Source organism: Leuresthes tenuis, unplaced genomic scaffold (genome assembly GCF_036924035.1).
Source record: "Leuresthes tenuis unplaced genomic scaffold, fLeuTen1.0.hap1 SCAF_5, whole genome shotgun sequence".
In the NCBI taxonomy this organism is placed as follows: Eukaryota; Metazoa; Chordata; class Actinopteri; order Atheriniformes; family Atherinopsidae; genus Leuresthes; species Leuresthes tenuis.
In genome coordinates this window covers 13499334-13522675 of record NW_027325359.1, presented here as the reverse complement: position 1 = coordinate 13522675, position 23342 = coordinate 13499334, and the positions used below count along the sequence as shown (strand labels likewise).

The window sequence follows — 23342 nt, the reverse complement described above, 5'->3', positions numbered from 1 at the left end:
ACGAGTAGCTCAGGTGTTACGACGTTTCTGGTTTTTCCGATGTTGAATCTCTTATTGTCTTTGGTTAAAGATCTTTTGATTTAACGTGACCAGTCAATTTCTACACTTGAGCCACAGAGTTGATGAGTGATGTGATATCCAATCAAAGGTCTATTATTTTTCTAAATTGACCAGATTATCCATGCTGCTCTCACGTCTGAACTCTTGCTTCACATATCTGCTCTGTGCAGTTTAATGCAACTTTCATTAAAAGAAATTTTAAAAAGCCCAGGTGAATAATCTTAGCACTTCTACAGGAATCGCAAGCATCATCTAGAGACACCACAGTTGATACAAGCAACTGAATCCCAGCAACATGCAGTGGAATCAAGCCTTAAAGGTTGTGTGGTCTTACCAGATAGAATAGAATAGAAAGTCTTTATTGTCATTATACTGGAACAGACAAGTACAGGCAGTAACATTTGCATGCACACAACATATGTGCAACCAGATAGTTGCATAATAGAATATAGTTATTCCACATTATATTGTTATTGTTCTATTGCACTTTATTCAATATTGTGTGGTGTGTGTTTGTGTGTGTTCACTGTAGTGAAGGCACTTCGGGAAAAAAACAGTCTCTAAGCCTGTTGGCCCTGGTGATGGATCTGTAGCACCTTCCAGAGGGCAACAGGTTGAACAGGTGGTAAGGCGGATGGGTGCTGTCTCTGATGATTTGTGTGTAAATGCCCTTCAGTGAGGGGAAGGGGCAGCTGCTGATCTTCACCGTCTCGACTACTCTCTGCCGTCTCTTTCAGTTCGCCTTGGTGAAGTTGGAGAACCATACTGAGATACAGTATGCTAGTATGCTCTCAATGGTGGAACAGTAGAAGGTCACCAGCAGCTTCTCACTAATGTTGAGTTCGATGACTCAGCAAATTTCACTATGGTGTTACTGATGCGGGAAGTGCTGCAGTCTTAGGTGTGGAGAGTGTAGAGTAGTGGGCTCAGCACACACCCTCACAGGGAGCCTGTGCTCAGTGTCCAGGTGGAGGATAGATGGGGTCCAAGTCTTACTGATGGGGCCAGTTTGTGAGGAAGTCCTTAATCCAGGAGCAGGTGAGTGGGGGATGGGGAGTCCCAGGTCATACAGTTTGCTGACCAAGATGTCAGGGATGAAGGTGTTGAGGGCTGAGCTGTAGTCGATGAAGAGCATTCTGACACGCCAGATGCAAACACCGGCTACCTTTCAGTCCTTTCTGATGGTTTGCCAGCATGTTACGATTAAGGAGATGCTGCAGTGGGTTTCCAGGTTTGGCACATGAGAAGTTCTCATTTCTCACTGTTGACTCCAGCTTATTCTGGGCTAGATCTGTAAGTGGCCTAATCAAGCATAGAAATCTTTACTGCTTCCTCATATGTCTGATTTCCTGTACTGGATACTAGGCATGTGCTCCTGTACCTACTTTAAAACACTTCAGCTTTGGTTTCACTTCTGATTCCCCATGACTGTGCCTATCATTAGCACCTGCAGATGTTTGCTGCTTAAACTCTTCTGCTGAATCATTGTGTTCCTTTTTCACCAATGCTCGAATATGTACACATGTAATGTTGATATTTTGACATATCATAATGATCAGGCCACACAAAAATTTTGAAAGTGGTTTTTTTTGTCACTTTGTTGATTAACCAAATGGGCAACAACATAACTGCATTAAAACCTTTGTTTTACACGATGTCCACAAGCATGTGTTAAAGCACATCCATGCACTATTCAGATTTAGTTTTTATATGTGCTGATTTGTCATGTCTCATTTGCTGAACAGTGTCTGAGATGTTATTTGCTTTCCTTATAATTTGTCCTGACAAACATGTTCTGCAGCTGCTTTCAGCTAAATTTCAGGGACATACGCAGTATGCCCCCGGCTCTAACTTCCCCAATAGTATGCAGTCTCAGTCATCCACACCGCGCTGCCTGTAATCGTTAAGAAAAAGGCTATGACACAACTGCGCAGAAACACGAGTTTTACATCGCCATTCCGTTTACTGTTTTTTTTTTCTTTTTTCTTTTTGAATTATTATTTTTCAACGGGAACGACGAGTCCGAACACACCCGAGACGTGAGCCGCAGGCGCAAACTAGCATCGACATAGCTTCAACAACTGCCTCTCCACCACAGTTTGGTTTAGACTTTCAAGATGGATGCTATAACCTCGATAGGTTTCTGTTTCTTTTTCGAAATGCACTCTACGTACGTCGACCGTCCACGCGTGTAGCCCCGTGTAAGACCGAAGACCTGATTTAATTGAACGGCCGTTTAATTTCCGAGGCAATAAAAGTGAATTTAAGTGGACATATTCGCCTCTTCGTGTTTGAACTGTGGGGTATTTTGTAACTTCCTGGTTGTCGCATTAATATGTCAGTTGAAGCTGCGGCGACAGCCCAAGTGACTTTGAGAGCTTTGCAGGAGACTGGACACATGGGGCTTCCTAATTCTCTTGTAATGTTTAAAATCAGAAACAACTGTTTTCAACGACGAGAGCGAGGCGAAGGACAGATTTCATAAGCAATGGAAAGTGGAAATGGTGGTGCCTCGAGTAAAGGTGGTGAGCTTCTTCCTCTCGTGTGACTTTCACCACAACGTTAAGAAGAACAATATAGGATACTTTTAAGCCTGTTTATTTGTGAGATAAGCCATATGTTTGTGTGATTAAGCGACACGTAAGTTAGGTGTCGTCTCGCAGGCTGTGCCAGGTATTGGGAAATACCACGGAGACTTTTCCTGGTTGAAATCCAATCTGCTGTTTGCTGTAATTTTCCAGCGTCTTCTATATTTTGCTCATGTCTATATTTTTCGTCCGTGTTTTAGGTGTTTTGATTCCCGTGTCGGACTCTTTGGACGTCTTTCATAGCAGTATCTTGGCTCCGCTTCAAAGTTCGTACTTGTATGATGAATCAAAGCAGTTTTTCATATACAAATCTGCCGTTTTGGTAAAGAATCCCGAACTGGAAGAAAAGGTCAGCCCAGTCTCTCTCTTTTTTTCCCCTTCTTTTTTCCTTGTGCTCCCACCCTTTAATACATTTCCAATGTATGACATTCAAACACGAAAGCCGTGTATGTTTGGGTTAACTCACATCAGTTGCCGTCGAATTAATAACTTTACTTTGTGTTTGTTGTCGTGAAACACGGTCTTCCTGTGTGATGATGTGTCCAGTTTTTTTTTTTTATCTGCACAGCATACAGAACTGAAAAACTGAGCAAAGATTGTGCTGTGTGTCTGAAACAGGAACTGCTCTTCAAAGTAGCACAGCTTTCAAACTGATTACCTTCTCTTGCTCTGCCTTTTTTCTTTTTCTTTTTCTTTTTGACCAGTACAATGCTTTCAGAGAAAAGAAGAGAAAGGCAGGATATTCAGAGAATGAGCTCGAGGAATCATATGGCTTTCTGCTGTTCGATGACAGCAACAAGGTATATGTTTAAGAAACACACCCCAGATACAAACACTTTTTTGTCTTTTGCCGATGCTGATGTTTTCATTAATTTGTAGGCCAATGCACTTGGAGAAACGGGTGTGCTCACTGGAAACAGCACATGCACGACGCTGGGAGATCCCTCCAAGGGTAAATAACACCCCCCCCCCTCCTGCTTCCTCCCGTCCAGCAAGAGTCGAGTAGTTGAAGTCTTTACTGTCAAAAAGAAACTAGATAAAATTGCAACAATGCATACAGTTTAGATGTACTTACTGGTTATTTGGTAGGGGGGGGGGGGTGCGTTATCCATGCCAAGAGACGGTCCAAAATATCTGTAGTGAGAGGAAAGTAAAGAGTCTTCAGTGTTGTTTGAGTGGCACTATAGTGCCTTTTGAAAGTGAAAGCTAGCTTTAGCTCATTATATCGGTTGAAAGTGGAAGAAATTCCTATTGTGAAACAGAAACTGCAAGCTGCAACATACAGGCAGTTCACTGAAGTGTGAGTGCAGGAGGACGCAGTTTTTTTTTTTTTTCATTTAGCGACCATGCGCCTCTGATTTCAGCTGTAATGTCTGCTCTGATATTTGTTTATGCCATATTGCTTCCAAGTGGATTTGTCTAAACGGCTGGTGTGTAACCTCTGCCCACACAAGGCAGTGATAGGTGTGGACGTTATCAGCCAGAAATGCCGGTCGAAGTCTTGTTTTTAGATTACTTTTTTTTTTTTTTTTAAATGGAGGTGTTTTCAGTGAGCCAAAGGATAAAAGGCCGCTGGAGTAGCTCATGAAAACGAGAGCGCCACGGTGTCGCGTGTAATTGAAAGTAGCAGTGTTGCTCCAGAATCATCTCTGTTTCACCTTCCATCTGCTGAGTTTTCCTCTTGTTGAAATTCCTGTACAGATGGTGGTGTACCTGTAATTGATGGTTTGTCTCTCCCCCCCCCCCCGTCCCAACAAACCTGAACAATCCAGTTCATTCTTAGTATCTGGACTCCATCTTTGCACTGCTGGTCTCAATAAACACACTGAGCCAGTCTGACCGGTTTTTGTCTGCTCTTTTTTTTTTTTTTTTAACCCTCCACGACCAGATTTGTGGCCGGTTCTGCTTCTTATTTTGTCGTCCCTCTGTATACTTCAGAACATTAAAACTAATCAGATTTCATCGTAGACATACATTCTCTATGTTGCTAGGACCTAGCAATAGCTGCCCCAGTGAGCTGTTCAGTGGACAGCTTTTGGAGACTTTTTTTTTTTTTTGGCTGACATATCTTCAGGGTTCACGTGTGCAGACCTTACTTTACGTCTGCGTGACCACAGAAACGTTTAGATAGATTTAGGCATTTTTGGTCTTTTAAAGCAGGCTTTTTAACTCCTGTTCACATTTATTGGCTGAGGTCCTTATTGAACACAGGTGTGCCTTTCACAAGAGTGACATAATCACCTTTTAGGGTGTGGTTGATCTGCTGTAGCCATGTCAGTTTTATGGAAAAGTTTTTTTCTTTTTAATGAGGTCACCAGTTCAGAGATGCACCTGTCTGTGTATACTTTTGTATGAAAATGCATGTTAAGTGAACATTTTCTCTCTGAAAAGGTGTTTACATATCAGTGTACTCTGACTGTTTGGATCTAAATCGTTGGTATCATGGAAAATCTGGATACATCGTCATCATCAAGCTGACAAAGGTACTGAAAGATGAAATGTCCACGTGGAGAACTACCGCTGCTGGTACGAATAAGATCATGCATTTTTTTTTTGTTTGTTTCCAACAGGGTAAGGTTAAAAACGTCGTAGAGAACTACACCCAGAATTTCACTGAACCCACTGTGGGCTTTGACTGTCATATGTCCGAACAGTTGCCTTCAGTATCTGCCAAAACCAGCTCCTTTCTTGCCTTTGAGAGAACTCAAGTAAGATTTCAGATTTCAGTTCTTAAATGTGCTCAGTTTAATTGATGTGATTGCAGTGCGAAAGGTGACTCGGCTGAAAGGTTGCACTGCAACGGCCTCACTGAAAAGTAGAAGGCGTGCATTGATGTAGATTTTCCTGTGATGCCAGTTACGAATCAGTGCTTGGATCTGGTGGTGGTGTTTTTTTTTTTTGTCTCATTTAATTTTTCTGTGTGTGGACACGTCTCTGTTCCCGTAACAGTATTGAGTACCTTAATGTGCGTTTAGGCGGAAAACTCAACAGACGGCGCATGGCTTAAGTGCACTTTTGTTTTGTCGTCTTTCAGCATTACATATACGAGCTGCTCGATGATGGAAGCAGTGGAACAGCTCTGTCTCCCAGTGCTGTCTGTCCATTTGCTATCGTGTCATTTTCATATACGGATACCAAAGAAACGCCTCATGTTCCAGAGGAGAGAAGGTACTGGAGTGTTACATTAACAAACTCCTTCCTTGAACCATGTGCAGGGCCCTCCATAATTTTTTTCCTTTGTGTTCCCCCGCTGCTTTATTGCATCCACCATTGCTTTGACCCAAACATTATGGTGCCCCTAAAAATGGGTTGGACTATGTATAAAAAAGTATTGAACTGAAATGGATGAGAATTGATTTACATTAAAAGCTGGAATGTGCACTTTAATCACTTCTCATTTGTCCCAAACATTATGGAGGGCACCTTTTATTCTTTTCCTCATCCAGTATAATTTCATACAAGTTCAGAATATTCAAGCCATATTAATTATGTCCCAATCTCTCTTTTCAGTGAGGTGAAAAAAGTTGGTAAGTATCATCTGATCGATGGCAAAAACTGATTGGGATTTCTCCTAAATACTCATATTACCAGTTTATTGAGCATGTCTACACAGTGTAGCAATCAGCAGTGTTGCGTGCACACTTGAGTCGAGCCACAGCTCACCGTTCTTGTCCCGGTATGAATGGGAGCAGAATTAAGTTACCGAGTCAAGTATGTTCTGCGCTGCAATGCTGTGGTGGACTCTGCTGCTTCTAACTTTCTCTGTGGGAGGAAGTGTAACCGAATTCACTGCGCAGAAGCGGTCTTTAAGTTGCGAGAATGGGGATTTTGTCAGATGAAGCCCTAATCGAAGAGGCCAGCCATTCTACCATCTTAGCTGTGGCCGTCCATAGTTACAGAGATGTGATATCTGGCGCTCAACCTTTTGGGGGATCATTAATTTGGAAGTTGTTATCTGTGTAAACAATCATAAGACTATAACGGATGGCTAATAAGCAACAACAGAATTTAGCTGTTAGTCAATTGCTTGCGAATACATTAAAGGCACCAAAACTAGGCTTTTATGATGAATTGTTCTCGTATTTGGTTGTTTTATTTCAGGTTGTCATTACTTGCAGTGGAAAGGTCAGCTTCAGATGAACGATCAGCTCTATGCTGTTGAGCTGAGGTCAACTGCAGGAGCCTTCGTCCCCGTAAAACTGTAAGTCAAATGTGAAAATACACGTTTCATCCGTCCCCGATTTACGTAAGGTTTAGATTATATAACCCATTGTTTTCCTTTTTTTGTGTGTTTAAAGGCCATCTGTGGTGAAAGTTGACAAAGTCATTTCCTTGTCTGATCTGCGACAGCTGTTGCCAAAATCCGTTTTTGAAAACTGCTACACTGAAGAGGGTGTGTGCTTTTCTCTTCTTTTTATTTAAATTGTCCTAAAAGAAAGTATTGAAAATGTCGTTTTTCAAGAAAAATGTCAATACTTTTTTCCCGATTAAATGACGGGATCAGTGTGAAATACTTTCCCCTCGCCTGTCTTTCAGTGTTTCTGGATGGCTTTTACTGCAGTCTTTGTAAGTTTGAAGGGGAAGAAACCAGCGCATTTGCTCTGCTCCTGTGTGAGATCAAGGAGAAAAATCTTGTGAGTTTGTAAAGACGTTAGACATTCATTACATTAGATGGCTAAGAGCCAGGAACTGTGAGTATTCCATTCATACTGACGTGAACCGCACGGAAAGTCAATCAAATTTTTATTACTGTAACCAACAAATGATCATCTGATGATATTTTGAACTCATTTAACTCAAAACAGTTTAACTGGTTTTTCTTTTTCTTTCTCAGTTGACTAATAAGTAAAGTAATCATGGTAAATTGGCTTTGCAGTTGGTTTGCCTTGGAAGTAAGAGGTAGAATTTTTCTCAATCTAATATCAAAAGGCATTGGTTTTTGTGTTTTTAACAGGCTCTCGCCATTCCATTGAATGATGGTGGATTTCTTATCCTGTTGCACTCCTCCCACTTCTTCACATATCATGGTAAGATATGAAATATTTGTCAGGATACCAGTTTGCAAGTTACACATGATTGACAGTTGTATTTCTAATTGTTTTTATCATTAGAGTAGATGGCTTCATATCACCCATATGTCTTTCAGATAATGGTTCATCTGCCACTGAGGTCCTGCAAGGCGTCTTTGTGTTTCCTGACTCTCGAGTTGTTAGGAGAGGCGAGTGTAACGTCTTCGATTATTTCATTTGATGTTTCTCATATCGCATAGAGGATTTGATGTTAGCCAAGCTTAGTGGCACTAATTTTGCTTGGCGTCACCCAACAAACCTGTAAATACGATTCAGTCCAGAACCCCCAAGTTGTTTTTCATTTTCAAATGCTATCAGTGGGAGCAAACCAAAATGCCTGGATCTAGAGTTACGAATCTCATAAACCAATATTTTATTCGCAGTAGTATGTAGAAAACACATCAAATGTTGAAAGTTAGACATTTTACTGTTTGGTGACAATTATATACTGGTCCTGGAAAAGGGACCAGAACAACAACTGCTTAGAAAAGTCGGTGATATCAAATCCAGACATCTTCTACACAGAAGGCCTTTCATATTTCAGTAAGACGATGCCAAACTGCATAGTGCATCTATTACGACAGCATAGCCCTGTAGGTGCAGTTTTGCAGATGTTTACAGGCTGTTAAAATGTGTTGCTGCCATCAAATTCAAATTGAGCTAGTGTTTTTCATGAAATGGCTAAATGTCTCACATTGAACATTTGATGTGTTTTCTATGTACTAAGCATCATTAAATATATCGGGTTATGAGATTTTCAAATCATTCTATTCTGTTTTTATTGACATTTGACTCTGCGTCCCAACCTTTTTGGATAGGGGCTGTAGACTGTAGAATGACTGACCAGCTCAGGGAAGATGCCCTTTCATTGGGAGAGGTTTCAAGGCTAGCGCTAATCTGAGATGGATTTGCATTGTTTTTATTCAACATTACAAGAACTGACACTAAGCCAATATTCTTTGTCGATTTGTCACAGACCCAAAAATTTCACGGAAAAAGCCTCCCATGTCCTCTGAAATCCTTCAGATTCTACCTGCACTAAGCTATGCAGAGACTGAAGTTGAGAAAACGCCTATGGACCCAAGTGAAGAACTGTGTGAGGTGTTGGCACAGCATATTCAGAGTTATGCCACATTAATAAACCCAGGACTGGTAATAATTCCCTCAAGAGAGGTCAGCATTTTTCCAGACCAGTATGACATCGCAGATGCCCACAAGCATCTCTATTCGGTCCCAGAGTGGACTAACGCGGGATGGCAGAGCATAAAGTCTTACCTGAGCAAACCAGACTCCTTTCAGCTACCAGTATCCAGAGTTTCCGAAATCTTAGTGGCTGGACATGAGGAGCGACGAGAGGACCTTGTTGATGATGTCTATATCTGTCTATCATCACCTGAAGAGGCACCAGCCAGTCCTATAAGCATGGGAGTTGAAGACCAATTATTGGACCAACGGTCCCCGGTTAATGTGGAGACACCTGTGGACATTGATATGCCAAGTGTTGACCCAATAGTGGTGTCTAAGAATGTCGTGCCAGACTTTTTGCAAGGTGGTGACCCTACCAAAGACAATGAAAAGTCCAATGACCTCTCTGAACTTGATAAAATGAATGGTGTAGAGGCAAACGGTGTCCTAACTCCTCCTCCATCAGAGGATCTTTCCGCAGAGCTCATTGTCAGTATCACCTCAGCGGAGCGAAGTGTTACTGACGAGACTCTTAGTGATGTCAGTGCTGTGTCAACCACAAAGTGCAGTGACCTTCAGTTTTCGGATTTCTCAACCAACGCCAGATTGCAGACAACAGAATTGAACTCTCTTTGTGATGAAACCGATAAAACTAAACCGATCTTGAATTCGTCTGAGGTCACCAATGGCACAGGAGCAAAACCAAGGAAGCTGCGCAGAGGCTTTTCCAAAGTCCAGAAAAGTGTTTCTAAAGCTTGTGTCGAGGCTCAAGCTTTACAGTCGGTCACAGCACCTTTGGAGGTCGTCAGTTTGAACTTCCAGATGGACGAGTGCGGTAAGGAACTGGATCGCTCTCATGTGAGCAATCCTCTAAAAGCTAATTGGAGGAAATTTCAACGGCGTAAGCGCAAATATGGGAAATTAACAGCAAAAAACAGAAAAGGGGCATCTGCTGCAGTTGGTGTCGCCAGAGTGAAAAAAACAGAGCCTGGACATTACACCCTGGAAAACACCATTTTACAGGAGCTTGAGACTTTTCATCTGAAAAAGAAAACTGAGCGCTGGGACCTCAAGCCAGTTATCAGCGAATGTGGACGAATCTTGGTTCCTCATGGCTCTTCAGATATTGCTCATCGTGTTCAGTCTTTGAAGCTTAAGCTCCTGTCTACAAAAGGTGACCAGTGCCGTGAAGAAATGTTGCTGGATGCCCCTGCAAATGCTGCTGTCTCTGTCGAAATGGAGCAAAAGACGAGCACTGCCTCAGAGATGGCAGTGAACGAAACGGAGGGCACGAAATCCATGGATGGGGTAAACCACGTTCAAAGTGTCATTGATGATAATTCCGCGATGAGACAATCGGAAGATGGCAGTGGTTCAATGCCTTTGACTCCGGAGACCAATGCTGCTTCTTCAAAAAATGTTGACACGGACACTCCTCCACCACAAGCTGCTCAGGAAAAACAGACTGAACCCGTTGGTCCAGTAAAGACTGCGACAAAGGGTGAATTTCTGCTGAGTAGACTAAAATCAGTTCTTTCGAGACGAAAGAGAAAACCAGCGCTCTCTGCAACAGCAGAAAAGACTGAAAATGCTGCCCAAGACACTGTCCTCAAGAAAGCAAAAGTGGACTCTGAGATTGGGGCAGTGAAATGTCTTAATCCAACTACCCCGAGCACTGATTGTGGTATCACCAACGTTTCAAAGGAGCTCACAGTTGACCCTGTTTTTGCATATGCTTTAGGACTGACCCCTATAAACAGTCCAGATAAGGCTCAGAGGACTGAGGCCCAAGATATGCAGCAAAGGAAAGACTCGGAGACCCAGGAACATTCTTCTATAGACGAGCAACATCAAATCATGCAAAGGCCTCCGTCGATTTTCCCAAAGCGGATTAGGATTAAGACGCTCAAAAAGCATCAAGGCATCTCTGCAGAAAATGTTAAGAAAAAATGTAAGTCATATTTAAAAACTATGAGATTAGTTTTTTTTTTTGTCCATAATGCAGTGACCTCTTTAGTATGGTGCATGACATTTGAAACGACTCTTTCACTCCTTTGACTGTCCTTGGCATGCTTCGTCTGCTCTTCGCTAAGTCTTTACCAGCTCTTGATTTCCTTCTTGCTTTCGCTTGCTTGTGCTGCATTTTCAATGCAATCTGCATCCCGGCCTGCCTATGTTGACTTGATGACTCTACCTTGAAACAATGACATGCTGTACATGTTGGTGACAAGTGCCTAATAGTAATACAATGGTTTATCTCTTGTGCTTTAAATGTGCTACTTTTTGTCTTCATGCTGTTTCTTTTTTTCTCCTCTGTTTTGTCTTCACAGGGTGGTTGCATTTTCAAACTCCAGCTTGTTTTGCCAGTGAAAATCTCAAATACAATGACTGTACTAGAGATATTTCTGTCAGGAAGACTGTTGAGGAAAAAATGAAAAGTGCTTGCTCACCTACAGATGCTTTGAACTTACTTGCTGACTTGGCACTCGGTTCCAATAATGACCAGGTTCCTCCGCAACCAAATCCATCACTTGGGAGAAAACCTGAGACAAGTTTGAAGAAGTGTGACCTCACAAAAGGTCTTACAAGGGCTGAACAAGAGTCAGTTCTTCATGCTCTGCTTAGACAGCCTACTGCTAAATTCATACAGCCTCTTGAGTCTCCATCACCAAGCCCAATGGTGGGAGACAGTGATTTGGTTGGTTTGGTAACTAAAGAACATGCTTATTCATTGCCCCCGTCTTCCTCTCTACTGTTGGGTTTGTCAGGTACACCCTTCCAGGTAACACCTTTAAGTGGTTCAACCAGACTGCTGCACCATCACCAGACAATGTATGGCGATGGAGTTAAAACACTACACCCGTATGTCATTCAGGAAGACATAGGTGAAAACAACAGGACTTCAGACTACCTTCACAGGCACAAGCGAAAGTTCAGACACTCTCGTACCTTTGTTATGAAGGAGAGATCTGTCCAAGTCACGAAAGAATGGAAAGAAAACTATGACTTTAACCTAGACAGCAGGCTGGCAAGTGACCCAAAGGACAAAGTTGTCATCCGAGCATTGCATGGGTATGTACATTATGCTGCTTATTTATACCAAGGGTTTCAACATGAAACTTGTTTTTGTTGCAAAAAACTGTAGCTAATTTTTGTACATTTGATATCTTCAATAGGCCGTGGGATTTATCCATTCAAGACACTTGCGAAGAGGCACGGCTCATCTTCCACATGTGGATAGGCTTGTTTTACAGCCGGTCTACAGACAGGTTCTTTCAGGTTGACTCGAGTTCTACGTGCCCAATGTCAGTGGAGAGGGATTCCTTGCAAATGACCAGTGGAATGGTATCAGACCCATTAAGGCCTGAGCTCAGGACCAACCCATCTGCATCTCTCTCAAGTGAAACAAATACTTCAGCTCCTTTGGTTTCAAAAGCCTTGGACCTCAGCACCAAAGATGCTTCTGCAATTGAACCAGAATCTGAGATTTTGGATTTGTCACTGAGAAATTCCTATGCAGAGTCTGTCTCTTCAGGGCCAAAAGTCAGCAGAAAAGTGTCCTTTCTGTCCAATGACGAGATAGAATGGTTTGACAAATTACACACTCTCAAATCACCAGCAGAGCTACAGGAGGCTAACACATCTCAGGTTTGGTTCTAATGTTACTATTGCATTAAACAGCAACTGCACTGAACGTTTGTTTATTTTTTCTTCTCTTTATGTCCAGGTTACCTTCATTTTATAGAATTTCTGCTCTGTGTGCTTGTTATAGAGTAAGGGGGTTACGATCAGTTAAGGGACTTTTAAGTAAAGATGTATTCAGCGTTAAGGTTTAGGTTAAAAGAAGCACTCCATCCGTCTTCTGACAAGCAAACATTATGGTGTCTGAATGGGACTTTCATACCACCAGCTTAGGCCTCAGGCACACTGGTCTTGAGACCAGTTGGCAACTTAAAGACTTTATAACACCCAGCATAGATGGGCAATGCAAAGGCAAATTTTGTTATCCTGGATGCATCTACAGTTTTTCATTATACTCATATCTCATTTTTTTAATTTTATATCTCCTAATCCCATCCTAAGAGGCCTCATTTCACAGAGATCAGGGCTCTCCCATACCAAATGTTGCACGACTAATTGTTATTCTTATCACTGAAGTTGCCTATTTTTGACTCCATTTATTTGGAGTTGTAGTTATGGTACAGTTAGACGAGACTTTTATTCTTGGTCCTCCGTCTTTGACGTTCCAGCAGTTTCCTGTCTTAATCAAAAAACGGTAATCTCACACATCTGACCAGCATCTTCCCATGTATAATATCCCAGAGATGAAAGTAGAGCTGTTGGTTGCACATTGACATGAAAACCCTTCCATCATACAATAGGAATTGTCTGACCTCATAATTTAGTTTAAAGAATGTTCCAAGTAAGAAATCAGCATAATTATGAGCAGTAAATAACTGCAGTCTCTTTTATCTTTTAATTGCTGGTTCACCAGTTGAAAAAATGGCCATAAAAAGCCATCGCAGAATTTCCATCATTTGTTTTTGATGTGTTAGATTATAGAGACAATATTATTAGTTAAAACTGAATGAACGTGTATATAGAGTGTAATCCTTATATTCTGTTGACTTTTTCTCTATTCCAGTGCGAAAAAGGAATAATCACGGAGATGAACGATGTTAGAAGCACTGAAAATGAGAGGCCTGATCCTCAAAAAGCTGCGTGCCTGGAGCACACTGAGGCTGAAGCGATGCAAAGTGCACCTGTTGAGGAGGAAACTGTTCCAACTGCATTAGGAACTGGAGAAATGTTACAAGGACCCAACGAAGAGATCACTGATATGAAAGATGGCCTTGAAAATTCAGACGCTACAGAGAAGATTTTGGCTTTGAACGATGGAATGGATTTATCCAAATCTGCGACGGACAAAGAGACGGACTTTAACATGGAAGAAGATGAGGTGGTTAACGCAGAAGAGCACAACAAACAGGAACTCATAGTTGAGAAAAGCTGTGAAATGAAAAACAACCCATGCACGGAGATGACTGTGGCTCCTTCTCTGGAGGTGATTCCCACTGATGACTCTGCAAACAGAGAGTCAGATATCATCTGTACTGGAAACGATTTTGAAAATAAGAAGCTGCTGTCAAGGGAGGAATGTACAGCCTTGTCATCACATCAGACTGCTGATGTGAATGGCAATGTGGATTGTTCTACAACATGTAAAGGAACAGAGTTGAAACATGAGGATCGCTTGAGAGGAGATGGACTAGATGAGAAACAAAGTTGCATTGCTGCTGTGGAAGTTGACAGTGATTCGAGGGATCAGCCATCAGACGAGACGTGTGATGACCCGGTAAAAGAGGATTGCATTTCAGAGTGTAGTCGCCAAGCACAAATGGATGAGCTACCTCTTGCTGCGAGCACAAAAGATGCCTGCATTACCTTGTCTGCAAATCCTAACACACCGAGAGGTGAATGTCCCATTGTGGACGTTTCAAACAGCCCTGACACTCCAGCAGAGATTAAGTTTAATTCTGTAGCCGAGGAAAAGTTGGAGGGTATTTCTCCAGTAGACGAGACACATGGTCCCAGTCTATCCATGTCTGATGAGCGCACCTGTTCAGTTGAAGTGTCTGAATCAGGTGTGTCTTCTCCTCAAACAAAGGACAGTGCTGAAAGGGCCAAAGACATGTTCTCGGAACTGAATGGGAACGGTGATGAAGGTAAAGAAACCAAGTCAACAGAGGTAGAGATAACTACTGAAAAAACAACGCTAAAAGAACCGTTTCAACATCTTTCCCAATCACCTCAGTGTGAAGTTTTAGATAAGTGTGAGGCAGCCTTGTCATTTACTGAAGAAGCTGATCTCGCAACAGACGAGACGAATGAGGAGCAGGACAATGGTTGGAGTGGAGTTGTGATTCCATTCATTGGAAGAGACATCTCTGGGACGCATGCAGTACAACCACAAGACAATGTTGAGGACACTTTTCAGGGCCAGGAAGCAATACCATTTATCAGTGAAGCTGCCAACCCTGTAGCTATCCTGCCCAGCGTGCTGGATTGTACATCTCAAATTAGTGCTAAAAAAGTAGAACTGTCTTCTCACAGAATACCACTTCTTGATGCCAGTGAAACCCATGTGGCAGTAGTCTTGGGAAATGTGTATGACAGCAGGTGCCCCACACCAACTATAGATGAAAAACCATTTCAGCACATGTCATCGTCAAGCCCAAGGAGTGGCACTCCTGCTTTCAGGACTCAGAAATGTCCTAACAAAAACTCAACGCCCGTTAATGATGAGCTGCCTTTGGAGCAAAAACTCCAAACTCCTACAGTTACCACTAATCCCTGCCCGCATCCCGGTCTACATCCTGATCTCGAACTAAGAACTCTAAGGGTTTTGCAAAGCATAGGAGAATACTTCTACAAGTCCAACCACATGGACACACTCAGTCAAATTGAAATGGCTGACAAGAAGAAGTGTCCTGATCAGAACCCCAACCCCTGCAAGAAGTCCGCTCCGACCTACTTGGCACCAGGCCAGACTCCAGTTGATTTTGAGAACCAGAAGATGGTCAATGAAAAGCCCACAATGATACCAAGCTCTGACTCAGGAGATATGCGTACGAAATCATCAGACAATTTTCTTTCGTCAGCGTATAAAACTGAATTAGCCAAAGTACTTGATGTGAAGTTGCAGCTCAAGAACACAAACTCATTGATTCATCCGCACAAATTTGAAAGTGCCGATAAACGGGAAACATCTGTAGGGCCAAATTGTCATTCTTCCAGAGCGTTTGTCTCTACTGAAGGTTCGCAAGATGAACATAAAACATCACAACCCAATTTAAATCCCGAATCTCAGCCATATAGTCAGCATCCAGTCACGGCTGTGAAACCCTCTAAGAGTGAAGATAGTCAGGCATATTGCTTTTCTAAAGATCTAGATGTTACTTTAGATGACACTACCTCCCTAACTAAAAGGATTAATGCCCTTTTAGCCAAATGCGCTGCACCACATTCTATGACAAAAGCTTTTAAAGTGAATTCTGATGAGCTAAATCATAACCACAGCACCCAAGAACTTTCTTTAAAAACACCTATGTTACCAAATGCTATTTGTAGTAAATCTAACTCTGATGGAGATGGATTTGCCCACCTAGATCCTCCACATCAGCAGCAGGAAGCAAACATTTCAACACTCAACACCGGCCCATCATCATTGCCTCCATCTGTGGAGACTTTTGAATCTGCAGAAGGTTACCCTGAGCTTACGGATGGGAACCGAGATGTTTTGAGATGCAGTTTGAATGATACAGTTGAGCAGGCAACTAAGAACAATAGTCACAAAGACGATAGCAGAAGCGATGACAGGGACACTCTTAGGCCTCAAGGGTCTCTCACATGCACAATTTTCAATCACAGTCGGAAGAGGTCTCATACTCTTTTGGAGCGGCTCTCGCAGAGGTGCTTACAAGAGGACCTCACTGAGGCATCACTGGAACAAGAGTGCCTAATTTTCTCCGAGCAAATGAAAAACCTTTTGAAAAAGACTAAGAGAGGACCTATCTGCCGACAAGATGACGATTTGAGGTTGTCTTGTACCAGCCCCGTCACTGTCAACTTCTCCTGTCTCGAAGAGCAGGAGGATTCCTTGGATTTCATGGACACATCACTTGTTGGACAAAAAATAAAGGTCGAAATGCCCAACAGGAAAGACTTGACGGATGTCACGGAGAGAGAAAAGACGCTGGATCCTCAAGATCCTTCTCAGGGAGTGGCCAACCCATTGGAACATGCTGGCATTTCTGGTGTGACTGCAGAATGTGCCAAGTTGTATGAGGCAAAGATGCAAGATGTCTGTTCTGTCAGAAAGGTCCCATCTCGACATAAGAGACCTAGAAAGGATAGGAGTTGCCCAAGGACCGAGCCAAGTAACCATTTTGACTTCTGTGATCAAATGAAGAAAGAAATGGATGAGACGTTCCGAAGTAATTTGAATGCAGTTGTGAAAAAATCCTGTCGAAGAAAGTACAGATTCCACATGTTGGTGACATCAGATGATGTCTTCTTTAAAGAAACAAAGGTAAGACGTGTTTTCAGGTAAAACTTAAAACTTGTTTGGTGGTAGACTGCGAAAAAGGAAGTACATCCCATAGAGAAGGTTGGCTTTCTCAGCTTTCACAAAAAAGCAGACGTCCTTTTAACACCAAGCAATGATAGACACTTGTTGGGATATACTTCAGCATAGTTTCAAAGGAAACTTATCAAACATATTAATAGAAATAATATTCATCTGTGGAGGTAGCCTCAAAGAGCTGTTGACTCCTTCAGCTCATATTACCACTCACTTCTGATAGTTGTGTTCTCTTCCATGAGAATAAATTGTAGATCTTAGCTGGTAGTTCAGTATCATCTTTGGTCTTGTGCTCGAGTGCATCACTTTTGCCCAGATGCTTACAAATTGAGGAGACGCAACAGAGAGTCTTTTGTAGTCGCCCTTGGTGTTGGTTACGCGTATCAGGAGCTTTACGGAGCCTTTCAGCACCTTGCATAAAGATGGTGAATATGAGCGTTGTTTTTGTTCAAATATGTGGGAAAAGTCAGGTTAAAAAGAAAAATCCATCCATCCATCCATCATCTGCCGCTTATCCGAGGGTCAGGTCGCGGGGGCAGCAGCTTTAACAGAGAAACCCAGACGTCCCTGTCCCCGGCCACTTCCTCCAGCTCTTCCGGGGGGACCCCGAGGCGTTCCCAGGCCAGCCGGGAACCCCGTGTCCTGGGTCTTCCCCAGGGTCTCCTCCCAGTGGGACGTGCCCGGAACACCAGGGGGCATCCTAACCAGATGCCCGAGCCACCTCATCTGACTCCTCTCAATGCGGAGGAGCAGCAGTTCTACTCCGAGCCCCTCCCAGGTGACTGAGCTTCTAACCCTATCTCTAAGGGAGAGCCCAGACACCCTGCGGAGGAAACCCATTTCGGCCGCTTGTATTCGCGATCTCGTTCTTTCGGTCACTACCCACAACTCGTGACCATAGGTGAGGATGGGAACGTAGATTGACCAGTAAATAGAGAGCTTTGCCTTCTGGCTCAGCTCCTTCTTCACAACGACGGGTCGGTGCAGAGCCCGCAACACTGCAGACGCCGCACCGATCCACCCATCAATCTCACGCTCCATTCGTCCCTCACTCGTGAACAAGACCCCGAGATACTTGAACTCCTCCACTTGGGGAAGGATCTCATTCCTGACCCGGAGAGAGCATTCCACCCTCTTCAAGCTAAAAAAGAAAAATCCATTTTTCAAATCGGTTTCTGAAAAAAAAAATTAATATCAATTGATAAAATCCTTTATAATATGTGTCAGGAATCTCGTCTCGCAGTCTTGACATTGAGAGGCGAGATTCGTGCGAGAAGAGCCTGTAGAACCTGTGAGGCGAGGGAGTAGCAGCATTTTGCATATAGAAGGTATGCCGACTGACAAGAGTTTGGCAAAAGCAAAGCATAATTTGTGCAAACGTACCTGCCCAAACAAGCCAAAGCCAAATGTGGACTGAGTTATTTCTGTCTATGTTGTATTAGATCAGATGTTGAATTGAAATGCAACCTTCTGATGTGGAAATAAATTGATTCAGGAACTTGGTAGCGATTGCAGGTTCTACTCTTCCATGGGATATACTTTCTTTTTTTCATCAATGATACGTACTGTAAACTGCTATTTCTGAACTACTTAAAGTGATACGCATACATTCGAATGCTTTCTGTTATCAGTTGTACACACACACATCGTGTTTGTTCCTTAGCAGACATTTAAAGTTTTCATGTTGAAGAGTAAACAAAGTTTGAGTGTTATATAATCAGATTTAACAAAAAAAAAAAAAAATCTGTGTACATTTATAAAATGTATTACCAATACTGAAGCTTTTCTTTACAGAAACATTAGCAAAGTTCTGTTTCATATAATATTGTCGATATTGATATTAGTGATGCTGCACAGATTTCGATAACCTATGTGCATATTTACAATCGTGATACGTTGGATATGTTTATGGCAAAGCATTGTAACACACGCTACTGGGAAATGCATTTGAAAGGTTGGCTTATTTCTCCGTAACATTATCAAGGCGCATTTAGAAGCAGAAGGCCACACTGCTGTGCAGCCGTCCGAATTCTTCCTCGGCGAGGACAGTTCTTCATCTCTACTCATCATTCTCAGAAACGAAGACATCGCAGAGCACATTATTGAGGTAATGAATCAGCCGATGTCACAATGGAATTTTGACACAAGGCTGCCTTGATTTGATGACGGGGCTCTCTGATTTTCAGGTACCGCACTTGCTCAAGCTGAAGTTGTCCCCAGAGGTCCAGTTTGCTGGCATTGACGAACCAGATGATGTTGTGAATCTCACCCATCAGGAGCTCTTCACTCGGGGTGGCTTTATAATGGTTGACAGAGCAGTATTGGAGCCCCTCAGCCTTTGTATGTTATCTGAATGCTAAATTCTTGTTTTGAGAATACTGTCATCCTGGTTTGACTCACTGCCTCAACTGTGTGTGAATTTATAGGCAACATGAAGAGGTTGTCTGAAATATTAGAAGAGCTACGCGGAATGGGGAAGTGGAAATGGATGCTGCACTATAGAGACAGCCGTCGTCTGAAGGAAAATGCGAGGTGGGTGTCAGTTCTGTAGAAAAGTCTACAAAAACAAATACCCTCATTTCCATATCTCGCAGATCACACTTGTTCTACAACCATTTGTTTTGACATCCAAGTTTATTAGCATATTTTTAATTATTGGGCTGCCATGACTCAGATCGTAGAGCGTACATCCAACCCATTGGATGTGTGAGTGTGTGTTTGACAGAGAAAAAAGTGCCGCACGTAGTGAATCTTCTGCTAAATTGGAGAAGACTGGCACCAACATCACAACCGTAGCCTCTGGTTTAAAGTCAGGGGAGTGATCAGGAGTTGACAATTGAATGAATTTCTGGGATTCTGGAAGCGCTTGCTTCACCGGAAGGAAATTACACCAAGGGCATGACCTTCCTGTTAGCTAGGGCTCAAAGGCCACTCGAATATCTCTGGTCAGCTGCTTTTTAGTTTACTGACAGCAACCAACAATAAACACTTTATAAGGCACACTCACCTGATTCTGGACAGGGGTCTACTGACAGTGGTCTGTGTGCGTTGCTGTGAATTATATATGGTTGGAATACATCACCCCATGTTCCTATTTGTTAATATGATGGACCCTTTAGTCTCTTCTTTTTTTTTTTTTTTTTTTTTTTTTTTTTTTTTTTTGACTTCCACGTGATGTTGCACTGACATGTAAACCAAGACCACCCAACAACATCCAGGTCTATAAGGAACTCTGGGCGAATCTCATCCACCCCAGTTTCCTGCTGCCACAGGGTTTATTTACCTTGTTTACCTCAACAACCTTAAAGCCAGTGATCGGCAAGTCCCCACTGAACTCCCTCTGCTTCCATTGCATAAGGGTGTCTCAGTTGTTCTGTTTGATGGCCTTAGTTAACACGGGGGATAAAGGATCTCAGCAACAATGGCCACAGTAGACCAAATCTGTTGCCAGTTCATTGGTTTGGTACATTTTCAGAATGTTAGAGCTAGTGAGGTTCTCCAGTCTGAAGGAGGGGGGAATTGCCAGAAGAGGAGGAATAAACCAACAGCTGGTGACAAGCTGCAGGGCTACAGGCCTGGAACAAGTCTGATTAGCATGGGCACAAAACAAATTGAATGTAAAGGATCTGCTGCCAACATCATGGTGTCAGATGCTCTTCAATTGTCCAGGCTAGTGTGTGTGTGCCTTGAGTTTATATCTGAGGGGACTGGAGTTATTTTAACACGCAAAGACCAGCTATATATTTGGCAGAGGCAGTCATAATGATTTGCCTCAACAGTGAAGTAGAAAATTTAAGTCTCTGTGGTGTTTGGTTTTCAGACTAAAACCTAAGACCAAGCTTTGTAAATGTACCTTTCCTAATCCTGATTTCTTGCAGTTTTTATATTGACTGATTGTACTCTTTCTTTTAAAACGTTGCCTTCTGAACATACATTTTTGTGCCTTCCAAATCCAGGTTGAGCGCTGAGGCAAATGAGAAGAAGCGGCTCTTCCTTTGGGGCCAAGATGCTGGAATACTGGAGGTCTTGCCTTACCACGAGTGTGACCTGATGTCAAAAGATCAACCAGACTATCTCTCATGTTTGCTCCGACTACAAATCCAGAATATATCATCTCGCTATAGTGTTTTTATAACTGGTGAGACCATACTGTGTTGAAATCCATATTATCTTTGCTAACTTTGTATGTTATATCTCTTTTAACATCTGGTTAAGTCTCAAATGATCAAGTCATGTGGCATAAACTAAATGTATTTAAACCTAACGACATGGTCAAGATTTACTAAGGTTCAAACTATCCAACAGAAAAATAGGTTAAGTGGCTTTAAGATGGGTTTCAGTTCAAGCTGTTTATGGGCCAGTACGAGTCTTTTCAGGAACTGTTGATCTTTATGGATTTCCCACACAAAGCCACACGACAGCCTGATCTCTGTATGGAAATGGTTCCCATAGTAACATCTCTACCAAGTATAGCACCTTTGGGAGTGAATAAGCTAATTGAATCCTGAAGGTGCTGCTCAGAGATTGTATGGACTAAAATATTTGAGGAATGTTGGAACCACCTAATCGAACCTGTAATCAAGAATTAGGGCAATCCTGAGTTGTGACGATGGACATATAGCCATCATGATGTCACTGTGGCTTGGAACAACCATTTTGAAGCCTCAAATTTGATATTGGCCTTATCATTTTTTGTGCAGAAGTGACATGATTGAGAACAAGTTGATATCATGCAAGTCCACAAGGCAGCAGCGGTCACTCAAAGCACATCTTAAAATAGTTGTCACGAACCAATCGTTTCTTTGTAAACGCAATCCCCGTTACTGGATTGTGTTTGAAAAACCATGCGGAGGATCTACTGTGAACTGTACCAAGAATGTGTTTTTCTCACTTTTACAGATACAACCACAGACGGTGCCTTTCAGAGAAATGGGATTTTGACAGTGACTTTGAACGACTTCCTGACAAAGTCTCCTGGCGAAATGTTGACCAACTAAAACAGAGTCAAAAGGACGAACTGCCGTTTGCTAATTTAAGCATTGGAACAATCACAAAGTCACTAGAGGAGAGGGGGAACCAGCCGCCAGTGATGATTATTTAAAACATATTGCGTGTTGTTACACTTCAGCACACTTAACCTTGTTTAAGTTCAGCAATAATCAGTAGTTTGACAAGCTTTTTTGTTCATGTGCAGACTAGTTATAATTCAGTGAATGGATAGTGGCATCATCGCCAACATGCTGGCAGCTGTGCTGTTTGTATACATTTTGTATTGTAAGATATTTTTTATCGTAAATTATATTGTAAAAAAAAAAGTTTGAAAGTGATTTTTACATTGTCTGTCCTGACGATTCTGACTGTACCTTTTGGGATGATACGAAGCTAATTTAGGCAGTTTTCTAGTGTTATGTTGCAAATTTAAAGTTGACTAATGTACATTGATTCTTAACTCTTACAAGCTTAAGTGTTAGTGAATTAGAAACCTCTCACTTTTTGATAACACGTTGACTGAAAATAAAGAAGTTTCTTTGATGGTTGTGCCCAAGTATATTTGATGGTAAATGAAGATGTGTATGCAGAGAAGGGAGGGGAAAAAATGGAGATGTTAAAGTAAAAAAAGTACAGACCTGAGTAAATGTCTCGAGCCACCCCTCATTTCTTTATATATTGCAAGGAAGAAGGAAAAAAAATATGTACAGCCATATATTGGACTACCTATCAACATAAAAATGAAGTATATAAGATACAGAACAGGTTCAAGTTCTTGTGTCATGTGAACACCCTTAAAGTTTTCTCCCAGTTTCCCTTCCTTGAGAATGGCTTCTTGACAGCCACAGAGACCATTTCTGAGGCTTTGGCCAGCAGTAGAAGGATCACCTGAAGGTCCGGATGCATCTCAGTTCCTGTGTCAGATGGGCTTTTTCCAATTTTTTAAGGACACACCTTTCAGATACTGTTCATCTGCTGTAGATGGATTTTTAAGCCTAACACTTCTTTTGTCCTCAACTTGTCGATTGCCCCCCCCAATTTATTTTTTAATTACAGATTCACCTTATTTTCTTTTTAGAAAAGATGCAATTTTATTGTTGTCAAACTGCGTTATCGTTGCCATTTTTCCGTAGTTGGATGCAGCTGCAGTCTTTTTGTCAGACTGCGAGTTCAAAGTGCCTGAATATGACATTAATCTTGAATGATCAATGTTTCCTATCTGAAACTGGAGACGGAATCAAAGAGGAGGAGGAGGAGGATGTAGCTAAGCAACCAGCGTTGGATGTAAACAGTAGCCCGTGTGGGTGG

General features: G+C 42.2%; 1 protein-coding gene across 1 annotated transcript; it reads left to right on the top strand.

Annotated features, from left to right (window-relative positions):
• The first annotated feature begins 2057 nt into the window (after positions 1-2057).
• tasor2 (transcription activation suppressor family member 2) lies at positions 2058-22575 on the top strand. The gene is made up of 22 exons (XM_072386145.1): positions 2058-2585; positions 2849-2997; positions 3353-3448; positions 3528-3600; positions 5040-5131; positions 5219-5356; positions 5683-5816; positions 6159-6175; positions 6750-6849; positions 6947-7041; positions 7185-7282; positions 7603-7675; positions 7795-7866; positions 8694-10853; positions 11233-11974; positions 12079-12550; positions 13548-16994; positions 19030-19152; positions 19232-19385; positions 19472-19577; positions 21002-21183; positions 21945-22575. Exons 1-22 carry the CDS (start codon positions 2549-2551, stop codon positions 22040-22042), a joined length of 8658 nt encoding a protein of 2885 aa, XP_072242246.1. The 5' UTR covers positions 2058-2548; the 3' UTR covers positions 22043-22575.
• Positions 22576-23342: the final 767 nt, after the last annotated feature.

Bases quoted from the DNA above. Each gene is read 5' to 3' on its own strand.
- tasor2 (XM_072386145.1), top strand. From the start codon at position 2,549: ATGGAAAGTGGAAATGGTGGTGCCTCGAGTAAAGGTG. The intron at 2,586-2,848 runs GTGAGCTTCTTC...TCCGTGTTTTAG, and splicing joins TGGTGCCTCGAGTAAAGGTG to GTGTTTTGATTCCCGTGTCG. The intron at 7,042-7,184 runs GTGTGTGCTTTT...CCTGTCTTTCAG, and splicing joins AAACTGCTACACTGAAGAGG to TGTTTCTGGATGGCTTTTAC.